This window comes from Thamnophis sirtalis, unplaced genomic scaffold (assembly GCF_051295495.1).
Source record: "Thamnophis sirtalis isolate CommonGarterSnake01/CBP01778 unplaced genomic scaffold, rThaSir2_p1.2 scaffold_1, whole genome shotgun sequence".
NCBI lineage: Eukaryota > Metazoa > Chordata > Lepidosauria > Squamata > Natricidae > Thamnophis > Thamnophis sirtalis.
Genome location: NW_028261381.1, coordinates 7,417,443 through 7,436,101, shown reverse-complemented (window position 1 = coordinate 7,436,101; position 18,659 = coordinate 7,417,443). Strand labels below are relative to the sequence as shown.

General features: G+C 41.4%; 1 protein-coding gene across 1 annotated transcript in view; it reads right to left on the bottom strand.

Moving 5' to 3' along the window:
- Nucleotides 1-18,659, bottom strand: part of FLACC1 (flagellum associated containing coiled-coil domains 1) — a 41,065-nt gene that overhangs the window by 12,785 nt on the left and 9,621 nt on the right. The window contains exons 5-12 of the mRNA XM_087707189.1: nucleotides 16,352-16,491; nucleotides 14,153-14,173; nucleotides 11,066-11,159; nucleotides 8,124-8,185; nucleotides 5,204-5,301; nucleotides 4,363-4,415; nucleotides 3,277-3,376; nucleotides 1,357-1,460 (exon numbers count right to left, since the gene is read on the bottom strand). Coding sequence (XP_087563315.1) covers nucleotides 1,357-1,460; nucleotides 3,277-3,376; nucleotides 4,363-4,415; nucleotides 5,204-5,301; nucleotides 8,124-8,185; nucleotides 11,066-11,159; nucleotides 14,153-14,173; nucleotides 16,352-16,491 — 672 coding nt within the window. The remainder of the gene's footprint in view (nucleotides 1-1,356; nucleotides 1,461-3,276; nucleotides 3,377-4,362; nucleotides 4,416-5,203; nucleotides 5,302-8,123; nucleotides 8,186-11,065; nucleotides 11,160-14,152; nucleotides 14,174-16,351; nucleotides 16,492-18,659) is intronic.

Below are 18,659 nucleotides of genomic sequence, written 5' to 3'. Positions count from 1 at the left end.
CGTTTCAGTAAGTTTACATCTTACTAAAAATTTCCATTCAGATTAAAACTCAGAGCCTTAAGTTGCTTCCCAATTGGGCTCATTAATACCATAGTGTTCATCTTTCTCCATTACTGAAAGGAGAATTTAAAAAATCAGTTTGAAATGACCCAATGAGGTACCGCAGCATTGACCTTCCTTGCTTGCAAGATTACTTCCCAATCATAAAATCTCATGCAGCAACTAAGTCATTTTACAATATCAGTTCAAAATTCAACACTTCATTGCTTCGTGTTTGGAGTCGTTTGCTTCATGGATTCCTTTATTTAATTTCTATACCTTTCCATCTCAATCAATAACTCTAGGTGGCTTACAATTCCAAAACTATCAACTCAATAAAAATGTCCAAAATAAATATACACAGCAGCCGAGATAGTTAACCAGCTAAAACTAAAGCCAGAAAATGGGGTTTTTAACACCTTCAGTGTCCAAGCTCAAAAACACAGCCATGTTTTTAAAGCCATACGAAAGGTCAAGAGGGTTGGGGTCATTCTAATCTCCAAGAAATGAATGAATGGATGGATGGATGGGGGTTCCACCACAAAACCGCGCTCGACTAAACCGCGCCCGACTAAACCGCGTCGCTGACGTCATCAACAGCAACAACAGCGCGGAGACAGAAGCACGCTGTAAACCCTAAGCCTAAAATTAACCCCTAAACCTAAACCTAACCCCCCTAAACCTAACCCTAACCCTAACCCTAAACCTAACCCTAAACCTAACCCTTAACCTAACTCTAAACCTAATCCTAACCCTTAACCTAACCCTAAACCTAACCCTAACCCTTAACCTAACCCTAAACCTAAGCCTAACCCTTAACCTAACCCTAAAGCTAACCCTAAACCTAACCCTAAACCTAACCCTTACCTTAAGTTGAATCGGCTTGCTTTCAAAGCGCTATTTAAAGCGCCCTTCTTTCTCCGCGCTGGCTGTTGTCGCCCTGTTGATGATGTCAGCGACGCGGTTTAATCGGGTACGGTTTAGTCTAGCGCGGTTTTGACGGGTCACGGATGGATGGATTTTTGATTAATTATTCCTGAAGAAACTTTGTTCCATTCAGGAGCAAGCTTTAATGGTTTGTGACTTTTTTTTTTAACTCTTTTAGTGCTGAACAAAAAATGAGAGCAGTAAGTCTCATTTTTTGAGACTTTTTGAGACTATTATAAGAATACAAGTTCATACAGGAACATCAACACACATCATGCAAGCAATCCCTATTTGCAACAATCATACTGGCTGAGATTTGTAAGAAAAAGCTTTTAATTGAAGTTAGCCTTCTGTACAAAGCAACTTTGGATAAGTAGGAAATGCACTTACTTCTCTGTCTTTTTCATAAATTCTGCCTAGCGAAAAACTGTCATTCTGAATAATCTTCTTCTGCTCCTCTAATTCTGACTCAAATCTCTTTGTTAAAGATTGCTCTGAGGAAAGGATAAAGTTTTTTTTTAATCTATTATTTAATTCTATTGTGCCTGAGTCCTGGAAACTTGCGTATGAATTTAGCATGGTAATTTGCTATAAATAGCCATGTATGCAGCACCCATATCATACCCTCGTTAATACATTTTAAAAGACACACAAACATATTCTGCTTCTATTGTATCATAAAACTCCAACCGTAAATACAATGTGGATGTAGTAGCAGGAACATGCCTGCAACTTGTTAGCAAAATACTTTTTCTTGTAGCTTTGTGTTTATTCCATATTGCTACTGCGTTTGCTTCAGAGGTGGGTTCCTACCAGTTCGCACCTATTCGGTAGAACCGGTTCATCAAATCTACCGAACCGGTTAGAAGAGGTTCCACCAGTGGACCCGGAAAGCAAGCCACACCTACAGAAGAGGTTCCAAAATTTTTTGAAACCCACCACTGACACACACACACTCACAAACATGGAGAAAGAGAAAGAGAAAGAAAGGAAGAAAGAAACAAATAAAAAAAGAAAAAAGAAAGAAAAAGTGAGAGAGAGATGAAAGAAAAAAAGGAAAAAGGGACAGAGAGACAAAAGGAAGGAGAGAGAGAGAGAGAGAGAGAGAAAACACATGGCTGGCAAGCCACTCCCACCAGGTCACATGGCCGGCAAGCCACTCCCACAAAGGAGGCCACACCCACAGAGTAGGTTCGAAAATATTTTGAAACCCACCACTGGTTTGCTTCCTTCTGTCTTTGACACCTGATTTTCTACTTATTTGTTAATTTATATTTACTTGAGTTATGCAGTATTTATTTATTTGTAGGACAGTTTTTATTAAAATGTAATATATACTGTGACCATATTTTTGTTCCTACTTAGGCTTGGATAGTCTAGGATGATGCTATGTGCCTGTTTTCTCCCACATTGTTCAATTTTGTTCACCATTTGACATGTTGTGACTCTTCTTCCCCCCTTCACACCACTCCCTACCCCGAAGTTGGTGGTTCTGTTTTCTTAAACCAGAGTGCTCTAAGTCTTTGTGCTCGGTCTCAAAATACTCTTAATAATTTTATAATTAGTATTATATTTTTATAGCATTAACTATATAATTATCATGACTAATTTTAAAGGAGCCATGGTGGTGCAGTGGTTGGAATGCAGAATTTCAGGCTAAATTTGCTGACTGCCAGCAGTTCAATCCTGATCGGCTCAAGGTGGACTCAGCCTTCCATCCTTCCGAGGTAGGTAAAATGAGGACCCAGATTGTTGGGGGCTACCCTTGAAAAGCGTTCGGAGACTACAGCTAGTCCAGAATGCAGCCGCGCGAGCGATATTGGGTGTACCGAGATACACCCATATTACACCTGTCCTCCGCGAGCTGCACTGGCTGCCATTTGGCCAACTCAAGGTCACTCAGGTCGTTGGACGCTTTGCCTTAGCTCTTACAATGTAATCAGCGTTAACCGGAGAGGCAGTTTCTGTAAGCAGGGCAATAAAGATTAGGCTAGAAACAACACCAGAATGTTTCCTTCCTGCCTTCCTTACAGGATTAGCCCTGTCAAGTGGGAAAAAACAAAAGGAGATTTCTTCCAACAACCGGTTCTCTGAACTACTTAGAAAGTTACCAACTGGTTCTCCCAAATAGGTGCGAACCGGCTGAATCCCACCACTGAAAAACATATAAAATAAGGCAAAATATCTGCAGCATTTGGGTATCCTTGCTTATTTGCCTGAAAACTTGCTATGGGGTAATAAAACTCTGAGGAAACAGAGAATAGTGCTTTGATTACAGTAGTAGAAGACTAATACATTCCTTTTACTTACTTTGTTGCAATAATGCCTTTTCTCGTTCAGTCCTCTCACTTTTTTTCCATTCCGCCTGTCTTCTCAGCCATTTTTCTTCCATTTCATCAGAAATGCTATCCTACAAGCACAAGCAAGCAAACAGAACCATCAACCAGCTTGAAACATATATAGGCAACTGTTTTGCCTATCAAAGCATTAAAATACGTCATTCACATCAAAGAGGATATTGTGGTACAATTTAAGAAATATTTCAAAAGTCCTCATGAGTTTATGCTCATTCACAACTCAGATGTGTGGATCAACTATAACCTCATCAGCACACAAGAGCGATATTGGGTGTACCGAGGTACACCCATGTTACATCTGTCCCCCACGAGCTGTACTGGCTACCAATTGGTCTCCGGATGCAATTCAAGGTGTTGGTTATTACCTTTAAAGCCCTACATGGCTTAGGGCCAGTGTACCTGCGAGACCGCCTACTGCCACATACCTCCCAACGGCCGGTAAGATCCCACAGTTTGGGCCTCCTTCGGATGCCGTCAGCTGTTGTCATATAACTCCTTGTGTAGGTGTGGTGGTCACCCAGGCTCATGTGAAAGGCTCATGTGAAAAGGTGTCTCTGTTCCAGAGGTGGGTTCCTACCAGTTCACACCAGTTCGGTAGAACCGGTTCGTCAAATCTACCGAACTGGTTAGAAGAGGTTCCACTAGTGGACCCGGAAAGCAGGCCACACCTACAGAAGAGGTTCTAAAATTTTTGAAACCCACCACTGACACACACACACATGCACACACAGACTCACACAGAGAGAGAAAGAGAAAGAAAGAAAGAAAAAAAGAAAAAAGAAAGAAAAAGTGAGAGAGAGATGAAAGAAAAAAAGGAAAAAGGGACAGAGAGACAAAAGGAAGGAAACAGAGAGAGAGGGGGGGGGGAAACACATGGCCAGCAAGCCACTCCCACCAGGTCACATGGCCGGCAAGCCACTCCCACAAAGAAGGCCACACCCACAGAGTAGGTTCGAAAAAAATTTGAAACCCACCAGTGTTCTGTTCTATCTCCAAATTCTAAATATGGTTCCTCAATCCACGAGTTTGACAACCCTACCTGGTACATACGAAATGCATTCTTCAGGTATTTGTATTCCTTCTGCATTGTAGCTGAGGGTGGAAAAAAGGAAAGAAAAAAATGTATTCCATGCATCCAAGTCGTACCACTATAAACTACTGACTCAAACCCAAAGGTGCTTTTTCAGGAAGCAACTGGACTTTGTTTTTTCTTTGAAGACACACATTGTGTAATTTTAAATGCAATAGCAACAACTGAAAGAAATACCTGTATATGTGTGTGTGTTTACATCAGCACTGTTTCCTGGCCACTGCTGCAAGTCCCTGCAGTTTTCTATAAGAGCCGAGGTGGCGCAGTGGTTAAATGCAGCACTGCAGGCTACTTCAGCTGACTGCAGTTCTGCAGTTCGGCTGTTCAAATCTCACCAGCTCAGGGTTGACTCAGCCTTCCATCCTTCCGAGGTGGGTGAAATGAGGACCCGGATTGTTGTTGGGGGCAATATTCTGACTCTGTAAACCGCTTAGAGAGGGCTGAAAGCCCTATGAAGCGGTATATAAGTCTAACTGCTATTGCTAACTGCTATTTTCTTGGCAAGATTTTAGAAGTGGTTTACTACTGCATTCTTGTGGCAGGACTAGAATTCATGGTCCCCGCAATTTCTAGCTTTGTGTCTTAACCCACTACAACAAACTGGTGTATTAATCATCCCATTGTCCCTGGCTACTTATCTATTTCTAATTTCCTTTGTGAAATAATTCTGTGCCCGGAGTCCTACGGGATTAGGCGGCATATAAATGTTATTAAACTTGCAAACTTGCAAACTTGCTCGGTTCCCAGTACACATGTAGACATGAGACAAATTTATAGCCCTCCATCATACCCAATTTTTCTTGCGCAGTCGCCCTCTCGTTCCGCAACTCTTTCTTATACTGCTCTTCCAGATTATTCACTTCTGTTATGTGAAATCCTTGAATGTCTCTGCCAAGACAACGTAACAGCAAGTAAGGTAAAAAGAGGCGTTTCTCCACTTGTGGTCTGTTAAGTCCTCTAGTTAGTATGTCTTCATAATAAACTTGGAGAGATACACCCGAAGTGGTAATGTCGCCTTGGGGAGAAGCTCCTCTTGTACAAGTCACAGACCTGATTTTTGCCAATTTACAATCCTTAATCATATCTAAAAGAAGCATATCCAATCTCGTTATAAAATATCCTTACATTTCAGGAGGAGCTCCTTAGGAGGAAATCAAAAGGCTTCAAATATTCTATGGGGGAACGGAAATCTACAAAAATCTGTGCATTATCTAGAGAGATGACAGCAAACCAACACTAAAAGTACAGAAGAAACACATACGAGCATGTATTAGGATGAAGAGATAAAGTACGGAAGATCAGCCTTTCATGTATCATTCCCTTTGTGGTATTGTCAGAAGAACCGAAAGCATGAGATCAATTCAATGCAGATAGTCCTTGACTTACAACCTTTCAGCCCAGCTAACAGATGATTAGAGCTGGTAAGAGAACTCCACAAGGAAGCAGGGAAGCCCATAGCATCTGTTAGCTGTTGACCAGACTTCTTTTGAATGGAATCACACCAGGACCAAACATTTACTCTTCAGGCCATCTCTCAGAATCCATCTCTTCTCAAAGCCAACTCCATCTTATGTTTGGTGGGATGCAAAGGAAGGAAACCCAAAAAAGTCATCAATTCCTTAATATGTTTTGCCCAAAGTAACTAAGGATATTGTGCCAGTTTTATGAAAAAATCTCCATAGCAAAGCCTTGAAATTACTGGCTCTCTTGAATTTGGGAAAATTGGTAACTCCATCCGGTTCTTGAAAAGACCTGTGTGCTGTGTAACTTGCACAGGAGCTAAAACTAGGGGTTCACCAACAAATGCGCGCTCGACAAAAGCGCGCCGACGAAACCACGGCGAGAAAACTGCGAGATCGAAATCGCACCGACAAATGAGCGCAGAAGCGCACCGACAACAGCGCGCCGACAAAAGCGCGCCGACAAAAGCGCGCCTTCAACAAACAACTAATAACAACCTAATAACCCTAACCCTAACCCTAACCCTAACCCTAAACGTAACCCTGAACCTAACCCTTACCTTAACTTAAATCGCGCTTTTGTGGGCGCGGTTTTGTCGGCGCATTTTCGTGGGCGAGTTTATGACGTCACGGTTTTCTCGCCGTGCTTTTGACGTGCGCGCATTTGTCAGGTCACGAAAACTAGGATTTTAGAATACGTTTTCTTACTACAGTGGTACCTCAATGCTCAACATTAATTGGTTCCAAGAGCCACAAAGAGTACAAAAATGATGAGTACCAAACAATTTTTCCCCTTAAAACCTGGCTGTTCCGACAGGCCTGGGGCTAAAGAGCTGTTGCCCCCGTCTCGAATGGTATGACTGCTGTGTGTTTTAAACCATGTATTGTTTTGTGTCGTTTTTAATTTTGTCTGTATCCCCTCTTCCCTGGTTTGAGTTGTGAGCCGCCCTGAGTCCCCTTCGGGGGAAAAGGGCGGCATATAAATAAAATCAACATTCAACATTCATTCAACATAAGGAATAATGTACTGAATCACAAGGCAGCTGACATAGACAAGTTCTAGCTTGTGCATTGAGAACTAATGAGAAAGAGAATGACTTTTTAAGGATCCAAAGCTGCATCTGATGCGTAGCAGGCACTGATGGGAAGGGAACGCTAACAAGTATTTGGGTTCCAGCAGTAAGGTAGGAAAATTAACTCTGTTCTTTGTGCTTATGCTTGCCTAGGAAGAAAGTCTATCGTGGCATCAATAGGGAGCTTCCCAGTGGTGCTATTCAGCCAGTTCTATCCAGTTCGGGTGAACTGGTAGCAGTAACAGCAGGAGGTTCTGCCCACCTGCCCAGACATCATCACATCCCGTTTTTGATGCTCTGCACATGCATGGAAGGTCCTACGCATGCACCAAGGTGGCACATGCGCTCACATTTGCAAACTGGTAGCGAAGGTAAGTGAATACCACCCTGGAGATTCTCCACAGAGTAAATAACAGATTTTCAAAGAGCCGAGGTGGCACAGTGGTTAAATGCAGCACTGCAGGCTACTTCAGCTGACTTGCAGTTCTGCAGTTCGGCTGTTCAAATCTCACCGGCTCAGGGTTGACTCAGCCTTCCATCCTTCCGAGGTGGGTGAAATGAGGACCCGGATTGTTGTTGGGGGCAATATGCTGACTCTGTAAACCGCTTAGAGAGGGCTGAAAGCCCTATGAAGCGGAATATAAGTCTAACTGCTATTGCTATTGCTATTTTTCAACAGGACTACATCCAGGGAGGGAATAGTACTGCAGATAGAGTACCAGCACTATTTAACTTATGCTGTATGCTGAAACATCCAGATATACTTGCAAGAAAAATTCGCCAAACTTGTATAGACTTAACTTTTGAATAACTCTGAGTTTTCTTTGTTGGCCATTTTCAGTCACACAAAAATGAACATTAAAGCACAATGTGAAAAATGCAATATTTTAACAATAATTTATTTTGTATATTTGTGCTATACATTAAAAAAGATTTTCTATGTGACTGAAAATGGCCAATAACACAGATTGAAATAAGGATAATCAATAGTCAAAATATTTTGTGCATTATTATTTCTGAGTTAGCCTCCACAGAACAATGCTAAAAAGTCACACGCTGCTTTCTTTCTAAGGATGGGAGGAAGGGAAGCTGTTTCCTTAATATATTGTTATTCCTCCTTCGCTCCTATAACTATGGAAAAAGAAAAGTTACTTCAGGACTTCCAAACAAGTCAGACCTCATTTTATTATCATGTTCCTCTTGCATCTCATTGCATTTTTCTTCCATATCTTTTTCCAGCTAGAAAAAAAGAAAAGACAATTATATTTAATAAGTACTTCCCTAATATATTTTTTATAGCAGTGTAACTGTATATCTAGATAGCCAGGGAAGTGTTTAAAGACACCAGCTATATTTCAGGAGACTGAATTGTAGGTTCTGTTTTAGTCCCAAAGTCCTCTCTCTCAGCCCTTGGAAAAAGGGAAAAGCAAACCACTTTGCCAAAAAAAATGCAGGAATCAAGACTAATTCAAAGGTACACAGTTCAACTGCACACAGAAGTTTTATCTGCAACTGAGGCTAAATACATTCCACTTCATCTCATCTCCACACTAATTCTTCCCATTAATATCTTTGCTTTAAGACTGTTGGTGGAGCAATACTGGAAGAAGGAAGACTTGCCTACAACTCAAGAATGGACATTGAAAGTTACAAACTTAGCCGAGATGGCTAAAATATCGGCATATTTTAAAGATCATTCAAATGAGAGATATAAACGAGACTGGAAGAAATGGATTGACTATATACAAAACAAATACGGGACTAAGAAATTCCAGATAGTATACGTTTAAGATCAGGAATGAGTTAAACTGTTCAAAGTTAGTGTAACAGGAAGAAGCTAAGATCAATGTAGAGATGTTATTAACCTCTTTTTTTTTTTTTTTTTTGGTCTCAATATATTTTAGACTGTGTTTGTTAAAAATCTATACCATGTACGGGCTCTGGGAAGTCGGGGGGGGAGGGAGGTGGAGTGTTAGGGGGGAGGGTAGGGGAGGGGGGGATATATACTATGTGTTAGATAATAAAAAAAAATATCTTTGCTTTAGAAGCAGACATAATATGCCTACAGGAAGTACACATTAAAAAGGAACATATTAACTTACTAGAAAATCCAAAATTAGGAAAATTATATACGTCACTAGCTGATTAAAAAAAAAAAGAGGAATTGCAACATACATCAAAGAAAGAATAAACTCCAAACTAATCTTTGCTGATTGAAGAGGGCAGGACTTTAATGATTAATTTAGAAACAACACAAAAACCGATACTATTAATAGTAATATATGCGCCAAACCAGAACCAACATGAATTTTATAGAAAAATGCATAATAAAATAAACGAATTACACTATGAAAACATTTGCTTAATTGGGGACTATAATGCAATAGTGGATATAAAGAAGGACTATGAAAGCAAGAAAAAAAAAAACAAGACCAAGAAAAATACACTACCAAAGTCCTTCTTTGAAATGACAACAGAGTGTAAATTACATGATATATGGAGGGAAATGCATGAATCACGAAAACAATGTACATTTTATTTGAACCCCCACCAATCCTGGTCGAGAATAGACGTGGCTTGGACATCATCGGGCCTACGAAACGAATTAGAAGAAATTGAAATAGAAACTGATGAATGGGCAGATCATAATCCGATAAAATTAAAATGGAAAGGCCAAAAAAGGAAAAAGAGATGGATGATGAACCAAAATTTGGTAAAAGAGACAGAATATACTCAAATGTTAGAAAAAGAGCTAAAACTATTCTTTGGGGTGAATAAAAAAGAAGACACATCACTGAAAAATCTCTGGGACACCACGAAAGTGTAGATAAGAGGACTCACGATTGCCTATGCAGCGAGGAAAAACAAGTTGCACCTATTCGGTAGAACCGGTTCGTCAAATCTACCGAACCGGTTAGAAGAGGTTCCACCAGTGGACCCGGAAAGCAGGCCACACTTACAGAAGAGGCTCCAAAAATTTTTGAAACCCACCACTGACACATACACACACACACACACAAACACACACACACAGACTCACACAGAGAGAGAAAGAGAAAGAAAGGAAGAAAGAAAGAAAGAAAGAAAAAGAGAGAGATGAAAGAAAAAAAGGAAAAAGGGACAGAGAAACAAAAGGAAGGAGAGAGAGAGAGAGAGAGAGAGAGAAAGAAAGAAAGAAAGAAAGAAAGAAAGAAAGAAAGAAAGAAAGAAAGAAAGAAAGAAAGAAAACACATGGCCAGCAAGCCACTCCCACCAGGTCACATGGCCGGCAAGCCACTCCCACAAAGGAGGCCACACCCACAGAGTAGGTTCGAAATTTTTTTGAAACCCACCACTGCATGGTGGACATGCGAGGTGGCAAAAAAATATTGGGAAAAAAGTTAAAAATTGGCTGGAAACCGGAGACATTCCTATTAGGTATAACGACAACTAAATATAAAAAAGAGACCCTATATTTAATCTTACATATATTTACAACGGCTAGGATTGCATTTGCGCAGAGGTGGAAGAATAAGTTGACACCAAATGAAGATAAAATAATAAGAAAAATTCTAAACTGCATGGAGATGGACAAGCTAACTCAAGAAATCCAAGGAAAGGAAGAGACAGATTTATTATTATTATTTAGTATGGGGAAAATGGTACAGGTGGTTGGAGGAAAGAAATAAAGGTTAACAGATAAAAGTTACAAACCAAGGAAAAAGGTTACACAAGCAGAATAAGGACAAAGTCTGCCTGATGAATATAGCTGAAATATAGATAGATAAGTAAAAGATAATGAAATAAGAGGGTTAAAAATGGTGAAATTCAATGGAAGTGTATTAGGAGGGAAAATAGTCTATTTAAAAATGAACCGATTCAAAACTGCTACCAAAAGGAACATGAAATTCCAGTGTTTTGTATAAATGTATGTCTTTGTTATTGTGTTTATGTGTTTAAAATAAAAAATAATAATATCTTTGCTTTAGAAATGTCTTTTAAATTCAGTCCACCTAACTTGATAGTAATTTCTGGCTTCTGGAAGAGGTCAGAATAATTTCCTCCAACCAGTAGTCTCTCTCCCACTATAGAAAAACTTCTGAAAGATCTACAGGAAGATTCGCAACCAATATGATTTACCTGTTTATGTGTCACTTGATGATCTCGGCGCAATTGCTCTATAATAGCTGTCAGCTCAGAAATCTGCTCCACTAAATCAGCAACAACATCTTCCCTACAAAATATAGTGTACAAATTGTTCCAGAGAAACAATAATTATTACTTTTAAATGCAAAAATATTTGGATGTAAATGAATAGAACTGATTTATTGCAATGTGCTCTACTAAGGGCTCTCCTTGAAGACCAATCAGAATTTACAACTGGTACATAATGCAGAGGTGCAGAGGGGAATGGATGCCTTTGGGAATGTCCCTATGTAATCACTGACTGTGAGCTGCATTCGTTGTCCGAGTGCAATTCAAGATGCTGGTTATTAACTATAAAGCTCTTGGCATAGAGTCTTGTTCTGACCCCCCATGTTCCTACACCAAAGCATGCCGAGACAACGATACTTCAAAGATTTATTAACACACAGACTAGACTTTGGCAGCAATCCAGCACAGACTAACCTTGGCAGCAATCCAGCCTGCCAAGAGAGCCACGATAGCTTCTCCAGCTCTAGTAAATACGTTGACTCCTGCGACGAGCGTGTGGAAAGCCATTCCTTTTATAGTCTTGAGAGGAGCCTAATTACCACCAGCTGAGTTCAATTATCTCCTGTAACTGCGTAACTGTTCTTTACGCCCTATCAGCCCTCCATTGCCGGGCATCCAGGACCAACTCCCTTGTCTCCTCCCCACTGCTCCAGTGCATGATGTCAGGATCACACTCCCTTGTCTCCTCCCCACTACTCCAAGGCTTGACTTTGGGAGCACGCTCCCTTTGGCTCTCACCGCTGCTCCAGGCCTCAGGCACCTCCTGGTGGCCAACCAGCCTCTCTGCGCCTTGCTCAGAGTCAGAACCCTGTCCAGGGTCCTCCACATCTTCCAGAGCCGACTCATAGGGCCTCTCGCTGTCGGAGTCTGGTGGCAGCTCCAACGGCTCCTGCTGGGCCACAAATCTGGATCCCTCAGATAGCACCCATCGCCAATTGCTTCTGCCCACCCTGTTCATTTTAGAACTGTGTACACTCCAAATCCCTTCTATTAAATCATTCATTTACTCATTCATTCATTCATTTTGTACGGCCATTCATCTCAACAATGGGAGATGAACATCTGCCAATTGCAGATGGCCACACTGCTTGGATCTTACAACATCCTAGGTTCTTCATTGCCTGTGAAACTAAAGAACTGTCAGCTGTGACGTGGCATTGTTGTGAACAAGTCATAATTTGTTAAATTTATATATTACCCAAGTCCCAGCAACTCTGGGCAGTTTACAATCATTAAATCATTGAAAAGCAAAGAGCAATAGAAAAACTCTACATATGGACGAAAACAGTATAAGACTGAAGAACAATGACAGTAAAGAAAGTGAACACGGAAGGGAACAAAAATGGGGAAAGAGAAGCATCTGTCATGCAGAGGTGGATTAATGAAAAGAAGGACTAGGGGAGACATGATTACAGTGTTCCAATATCTCAGGGATTGCCACAAAGAAGAGGGAGTCAAACTCTTCTCCAAAGCACCTAAGGGCAGAACAAGAAGCAATGGGTGGAAACCAATCAAGGAGAGAAGCAACTTAGAACTGAGGAGAAATTTCCTGACAGTAAGAACAATTAATCAGTGGAACAGCTTGCCTCCAGAAGATGTGAATGCCCCAACACTGGAAGTCTTTATGAAGATGTTGGATAGCCATTTGTCTGAAATGGTACAGGGTTTCCTGCCTAGGCAGGGGTTTGGACTAGAAGACCTCCAAGGTCCCTTCCAACTCTGCTATTGTATTGTATTGTATTGAGGTCAACAGCAACTCAGCCTTGTAATCTGAAATGTTCCCAATTTTACTATCATTTACGATTGTCTCTTCAATTCAGGAGGCTCTTTTGAATACCCCTGAAAAGGAGACTTTTAAACATAAAGGTTTGTAACTACAAAAGAATTTCCTGTAGGGAGAATTTCAACTAATTCAGCAGACAAGCAACCTGACACCCTCCAGTTTATTTAGCTTAGGACTCATAAATCCTGTATAGGGTTGCCAATTTTTTTACTATCAGTTTGGGTGCGCTCCCGTGCACTCTTGAGACCTATCCTCCGCGAGCTGCACTGGCTACCGATCGGTCTCCGGATACGCTTCAAAGTGCTAGTCGTAACTTATAAAACCCTTCATGGTATTGGACCTGGGTACTTGAGAGACCGCCTGCTGCCAATTACCTCCCAAAGACCCGTTAGATCTCACAGGGTCGGCCTCCTCCAGATTCTGTCTACCAGCCAATGCCACCTGGCTGCTACCCGGGGGAGGGCCTTCTCTGTTGCAGCTCCGGCCCTTTGGAACGAACTCCCTGCAGAGATTCGGACCCTCACCTCTCTCCAGGCCTTCCGGAAAGCCGTCAAAACCTGGCTGTACTGGGAGGCCTGCGGTTGATGAGTTCCCCTCCCCTCTCGACTTGTATGGTTGTATGATTCTTGTTTATTTTAATCACGTGTATTGTGTTTTATGTTCCCTTTTTCCCGCTTTGAGTTGTTCGCTGCCCTGAGTCCCTCCCGGAGAAGGGCAGCATACAAATAAACTAAATCTGAAATCTGAGACACTTCTGCGCATGTACAGAAGTATCCGGGCGGGTGGCCAGAGCCTCCCTCCACAGTTACTACTGGTTTGCCCGATCCGGGCCGAACCAGGAGCAACCCACCTCTGAAACAGCGCTGTAATATAATTTATATGGTTTTACTTACCTTTTTCTGTAAAAGGCAGCAGGCAGTGATGAAGCTGATGAAACTGTCCTTCTTTACTCCAGAGTAGGCACTCAAATAAGTGCACCAGTGCTTAACACACCAGATTTTTTTTTTGTAGAAAAAGAATTTGTTTTTTTCCAGGGCAACAGATTTGGTACACTGTTCCTCAAAATATTTTGTAAACTCAGATTAAAATAGACCATAAAGAAATGAGATTAACCCGATTAACAGAATACAGGATTATAGAGGATCAAACAGAACAGAAGAACACATTTAGCCACTATACCGATTGCAATCCAAGAAAACCATAAGGACCAAAACTGTATCAGTGCTTACGTTTCAAGCTTAGGTGGAGTGCTACAAGAGATGAGAAAAGGAAAGGGAGAGAGAGAGAAAAGCAGTATAAATCTCCATTGCATTCTATTAAATACATTCATTTTATAAAGTCATTGTATTCAACATCTAATCTATTATGTGGGTATAGAGAAACTATAGGCTGAATTTTGTGGATTATACTATTTTGCAAATTCTGAAGTCTGCAGGCATAACGTAATTACAGCAATTATAAGCATCGTGTCTTAATACAATAAAGGGTTTTGGGGGTGTTATTAGAGCTTTCAGATTGAGACTCAGATCTGTAAAGGACATAAAACAAGCTGAATGTGATGATCAAATGATTGAGACAAATAATTTAAATTGTCTCAATTACCACTATTATGTAATGCCTATTTTATTTAAATCTCTAGACAATCCCATTACAGTGGAAAATCATAAGAGAAATCCATTCAGTTGAATCACACACTGAATCAAAATCTCCTCTTAAAATATGAGTTGTAAATGTATTTCAGGCTAAACTCGAGTCTCAAAAATCACACATTTTCCCAACAATAAGATGTAAGAAATATCCCAAGCAGATATGAGCCGAGGTGGTGCAGTGGGTAAGCCACTTCAGCTGACTGCTAGTTCAGCAGTTCAGCGGTTCAAATCTCACCGGCTCAGGGTTGACTCAGCCTTCCATCCTTCCGAAGTGGGTAAAATGAGGACCCGGATTGTTGTTGGGGGCAATATGCTGACTCTGTAAACCGCTTAGAGAGGGCTGAAAGCCCTATGAAGCGGTATATAAGTCTAACTGCTATTGCTATATAAAAACAGTTTAAGGGTTTTGTAAGATAGGAAATGCTTGTTTCCTTTTTCTGGGGAGTGTGTCAGGGGGAAGGGAAGAGAAAATTAACTGGGTCTAGTCATATCCATGGCTAAATTCTAGATTTCTTCATAGATTTCTATACGCCGTTCTCACTTTCACTGTAGGACAGAAAAAAAGCATCTGTTTTGAACTTAAGTCTTTTGTATTTATCTTAATAGGACGTAAGCTGTAAACCAGCATGATGCCAAAATGGTGAGACATTGGCACTGATGCAGACATGCGCATGCCATTATGATCCACCTCAACAAAGATCTCGGATGCAGAGCTGTAAACCTTGTGATAATATACATCAGCAGGCATTTATTTATTCCCTTGCCTCCACTGCATATACTGTAGGAAGTTATCACCCAGCCCTCTCCCAGAAAAATGAAATATCCTAGGAAATATTGAAAAGGCAGAATATTTCTCTGGATGTGAAAAGAAAGAAACTTGTTTTTAAAGACAGAATAGTTCCCCGTGTGCTTCCTGCCCATCCCCACTTTGTCAATGGGCCATTAAGAAAGCCAAGCTAGTCCCTTTACATAATAAAGACTTCTCCACTTCAGCTCCAGGGGGATGGGATTAAAGCATGATAACATTGGCCCCAACGCACCACATGGCATCTGAGAACTCAACCAAACCTGGATTCAAAACACAGCCTAGAGAGTTGCCCCTGCATGGCCCCATGGGAGTCTGACAACCAATCAGAATACACAGGAACAGGAAACAGAGAGGTGGGACTGAACAGGTTATAAAAAGCCTAGCAAGCCCCTCCCTCAGCCCTTCTCTTCTTCTCCACCAACATTGAAGCATGTGATCACCTTTTTCTGTTCAGGAGCTCAAGCCATGTGGCCCTGTCCACCAACAAACCATCTTTCCAAGCAGCCTCCATGTCTCCAGTGTCTTTTCCCCCACTTGGAGCCGAACCCAGAAGGACATTCCTTTCATCAATACCCTTGAACCTAAAATGTCCTTCTTGAGCCTAACAACCTATTGCTTTTCAGATGTGCAAGACTTCATCATGGAATCCCAGCCAATGTGGTCTTTGGTTATAGTACCTGGAGATTTCAGAGGTGGTGAAAGCTAACACATTAGAAAGGCAGGCTGCTCTCTTTGACCTTTGCCCTCTTCATCCATTAAAATAGTTTTCTGGATATGTTCGGATAGCCAAAAAACACACCTCTGAATTCTCTCTCAAAATGTAGTGGGAATCTGTATAAAGAGGTGCAGGTTTAACTGGTTGCGTTGTTCCCACACACATGAAATAAGAAAACATTGATAATATATCACAGAGCAAGAAGTTAGGAATCATGCTAATGTAAATACGTGATCTGGCCACTATGAAAGATTACCCAGGCACGGGAGTTTTGATGCGTTCTTGTGTAGGCTTTGGTTTCTCAAAGAATTCTTCACCCAATGTGACATCAATATGTTCCTTACTGTGAGACAAGGTAAAACCAGGCGTGATCTCTTCTTCAATTATTTTGGATATCTGGGAAAAGAAAAAAAGAAAGTGACCTTAGAAGAATAGTTTCAGAATCCAAACCAGTTACAACTTCTTGAAATTGAATGTATTAAAGCATTTTGATCTGGCTCTTTAGCCTTAAATGCTGTCTTCTCATCAAAGAAGCCAGAATTATATGCAACTGGAAAGCTGATGTGTGCTGTCCTTTATTTTTCTAATCTTAGGAAACCTCAGGCTGACTGATAAATATTTATTCCTGAATACTTAATATTTTGACAATATCATTTGCTAAAGACAATCGGGAGAGAAAGTAGCAATAGCAATATAGCAATAGCAGTAGACTTATATACCGCTTCATAGGCCTTTCAGGCCTCTCTAAGCGGTTTACAGAGAGTCAGCATATCGCCCCCAACAACAATCTGGGTCCTCATTTTACCCACCTCGGAAGGATGGAAGGCTGAGTCAACCCTGAGCCGGTGAGATTTGAACCGCTGACCTGCTGATCTAGCAGTAGCCTGCAGTGCTGCATTTAACCACTGCGCCACCTTGGCTCAATAGCCATAGCAATAGCAGTTAGACTTATATACCGCTTCATAGGGCTTTCAGCCCTCTCTAAGCGGTTTATAGAGTCAGTGTATTGCCCCCAACAACAATCCGGGTCCTCATTTTACCCACCTCGGAAGGATGGAAGGCTGAGTCAACCTTGAGCCGGTGAGATTTGAACAGCCGAACTGCAGAACTGCAGTCAGCTGAAGTAGCCTGCAGTGCTGCATTTAACCACTGCGCCACCTCGGCTCTGTACACAAAATAGAGTCTACATTTTCTGGAGAAATTTCATAATCGTACATCCTGCCTGTTCGGACACAGAGTCATCCAATATGGAATCATTCAGAACATTATTGCAAGGTCAAAAAGAAAAACCAAAATTCCAAACTCCTCACATAACAATATTTAAATATTAACAAATGAAAACTTAATAAGACAAACGGTCACTTAATAAGAATAGATGATGTTAAATATCTTAGTAGGGAGTGAAGCCTTGGGATGAAGGTTTCATTCCGAGTTGCCTTCCAGGTGGGAAAAATAATAGTTTAAAATCATTGCCTCACATTACAGGTGGGAAAATAGAGCAACCTCAGTGGTTGTGATGCCTGACAGCTCCCTTTAAAAGAGAGAACTGTTGGATACAGAGGTGGGTTCCTACCAGTTCGCACCAGTTCGGTAGAACCGGTTCGTCAAATCTACCGAACCGGTTAGAAGAGGTTCCACCAGTGGACCCGGAAAGCAGGCCACACCTACAGAAGAGGCTCCAAAATTTTTTGAAACCCACCTCTCTCTCTCTCTCTCTCTCTCTCTCTCTCTCTCTCTCTCTCTCACACACACACACACACACACACACACACACACACACACACACACACACACAGACATAGAGAGAGAAAGAGAAAGAAAGAAAGGAAGAAATAAATAAAGAAAAAAGAAAAAAGAAAGAAAAAGTGAGAGAGAGATGAAAGAAAAAAAGGAAAAAGGGACAGAGAGACAAAAGGAAGGAAAGAGAGAGAAGAAGAGAGAGAGAGTGGGAGGGAGGGAGAGGGAGAGAGAGAGAGAGAGAGAGAATAGCAATAGCAATAGCAATAGCAATAGCAGTTAGACTTATATACCGCTTCATATGGCTTTCAGCCCTCTCTAAGCGGTTTACAGAGTCAGCATATCGCCCCCAACAACAATCCGGGTCCTCATTTTACCCACCTCGGAAGGGTGGAAGGCTGAGTCAACCTTGAGCCGGTGAGATTTGAACAGCCGAACTGCAGAACTGCAGTCAGCTGAAGTAGCCTGCAGTGCTGCATTTAACCACTGCGCCACCTCGGAACACATGGCCGGCAAGTCACTCCCACCACGTCACATGGCCGGCAAGCCACTCCCACAAAGGAGGCCACACCCACAGAGTAGGTTCAAAAAAAATTTGAAACCCACCACTGGTTGGATAGCTAGGCCAGTTCGTTGTACTGGTCTACCTGATAAAGAGCTGTTGACACTATACTAAAGTCCTGCCTCTTCATTCAATCCCAATTTAACAGATAACAATGAAATTGTGATAAAATTAAAACATGAAAGAATGGAATGGAATAGAATAGAATAGGTTATTGGCCAAGTATGATTAGACACACAGAAGGAATTTGTTTCTGCGGCATAAG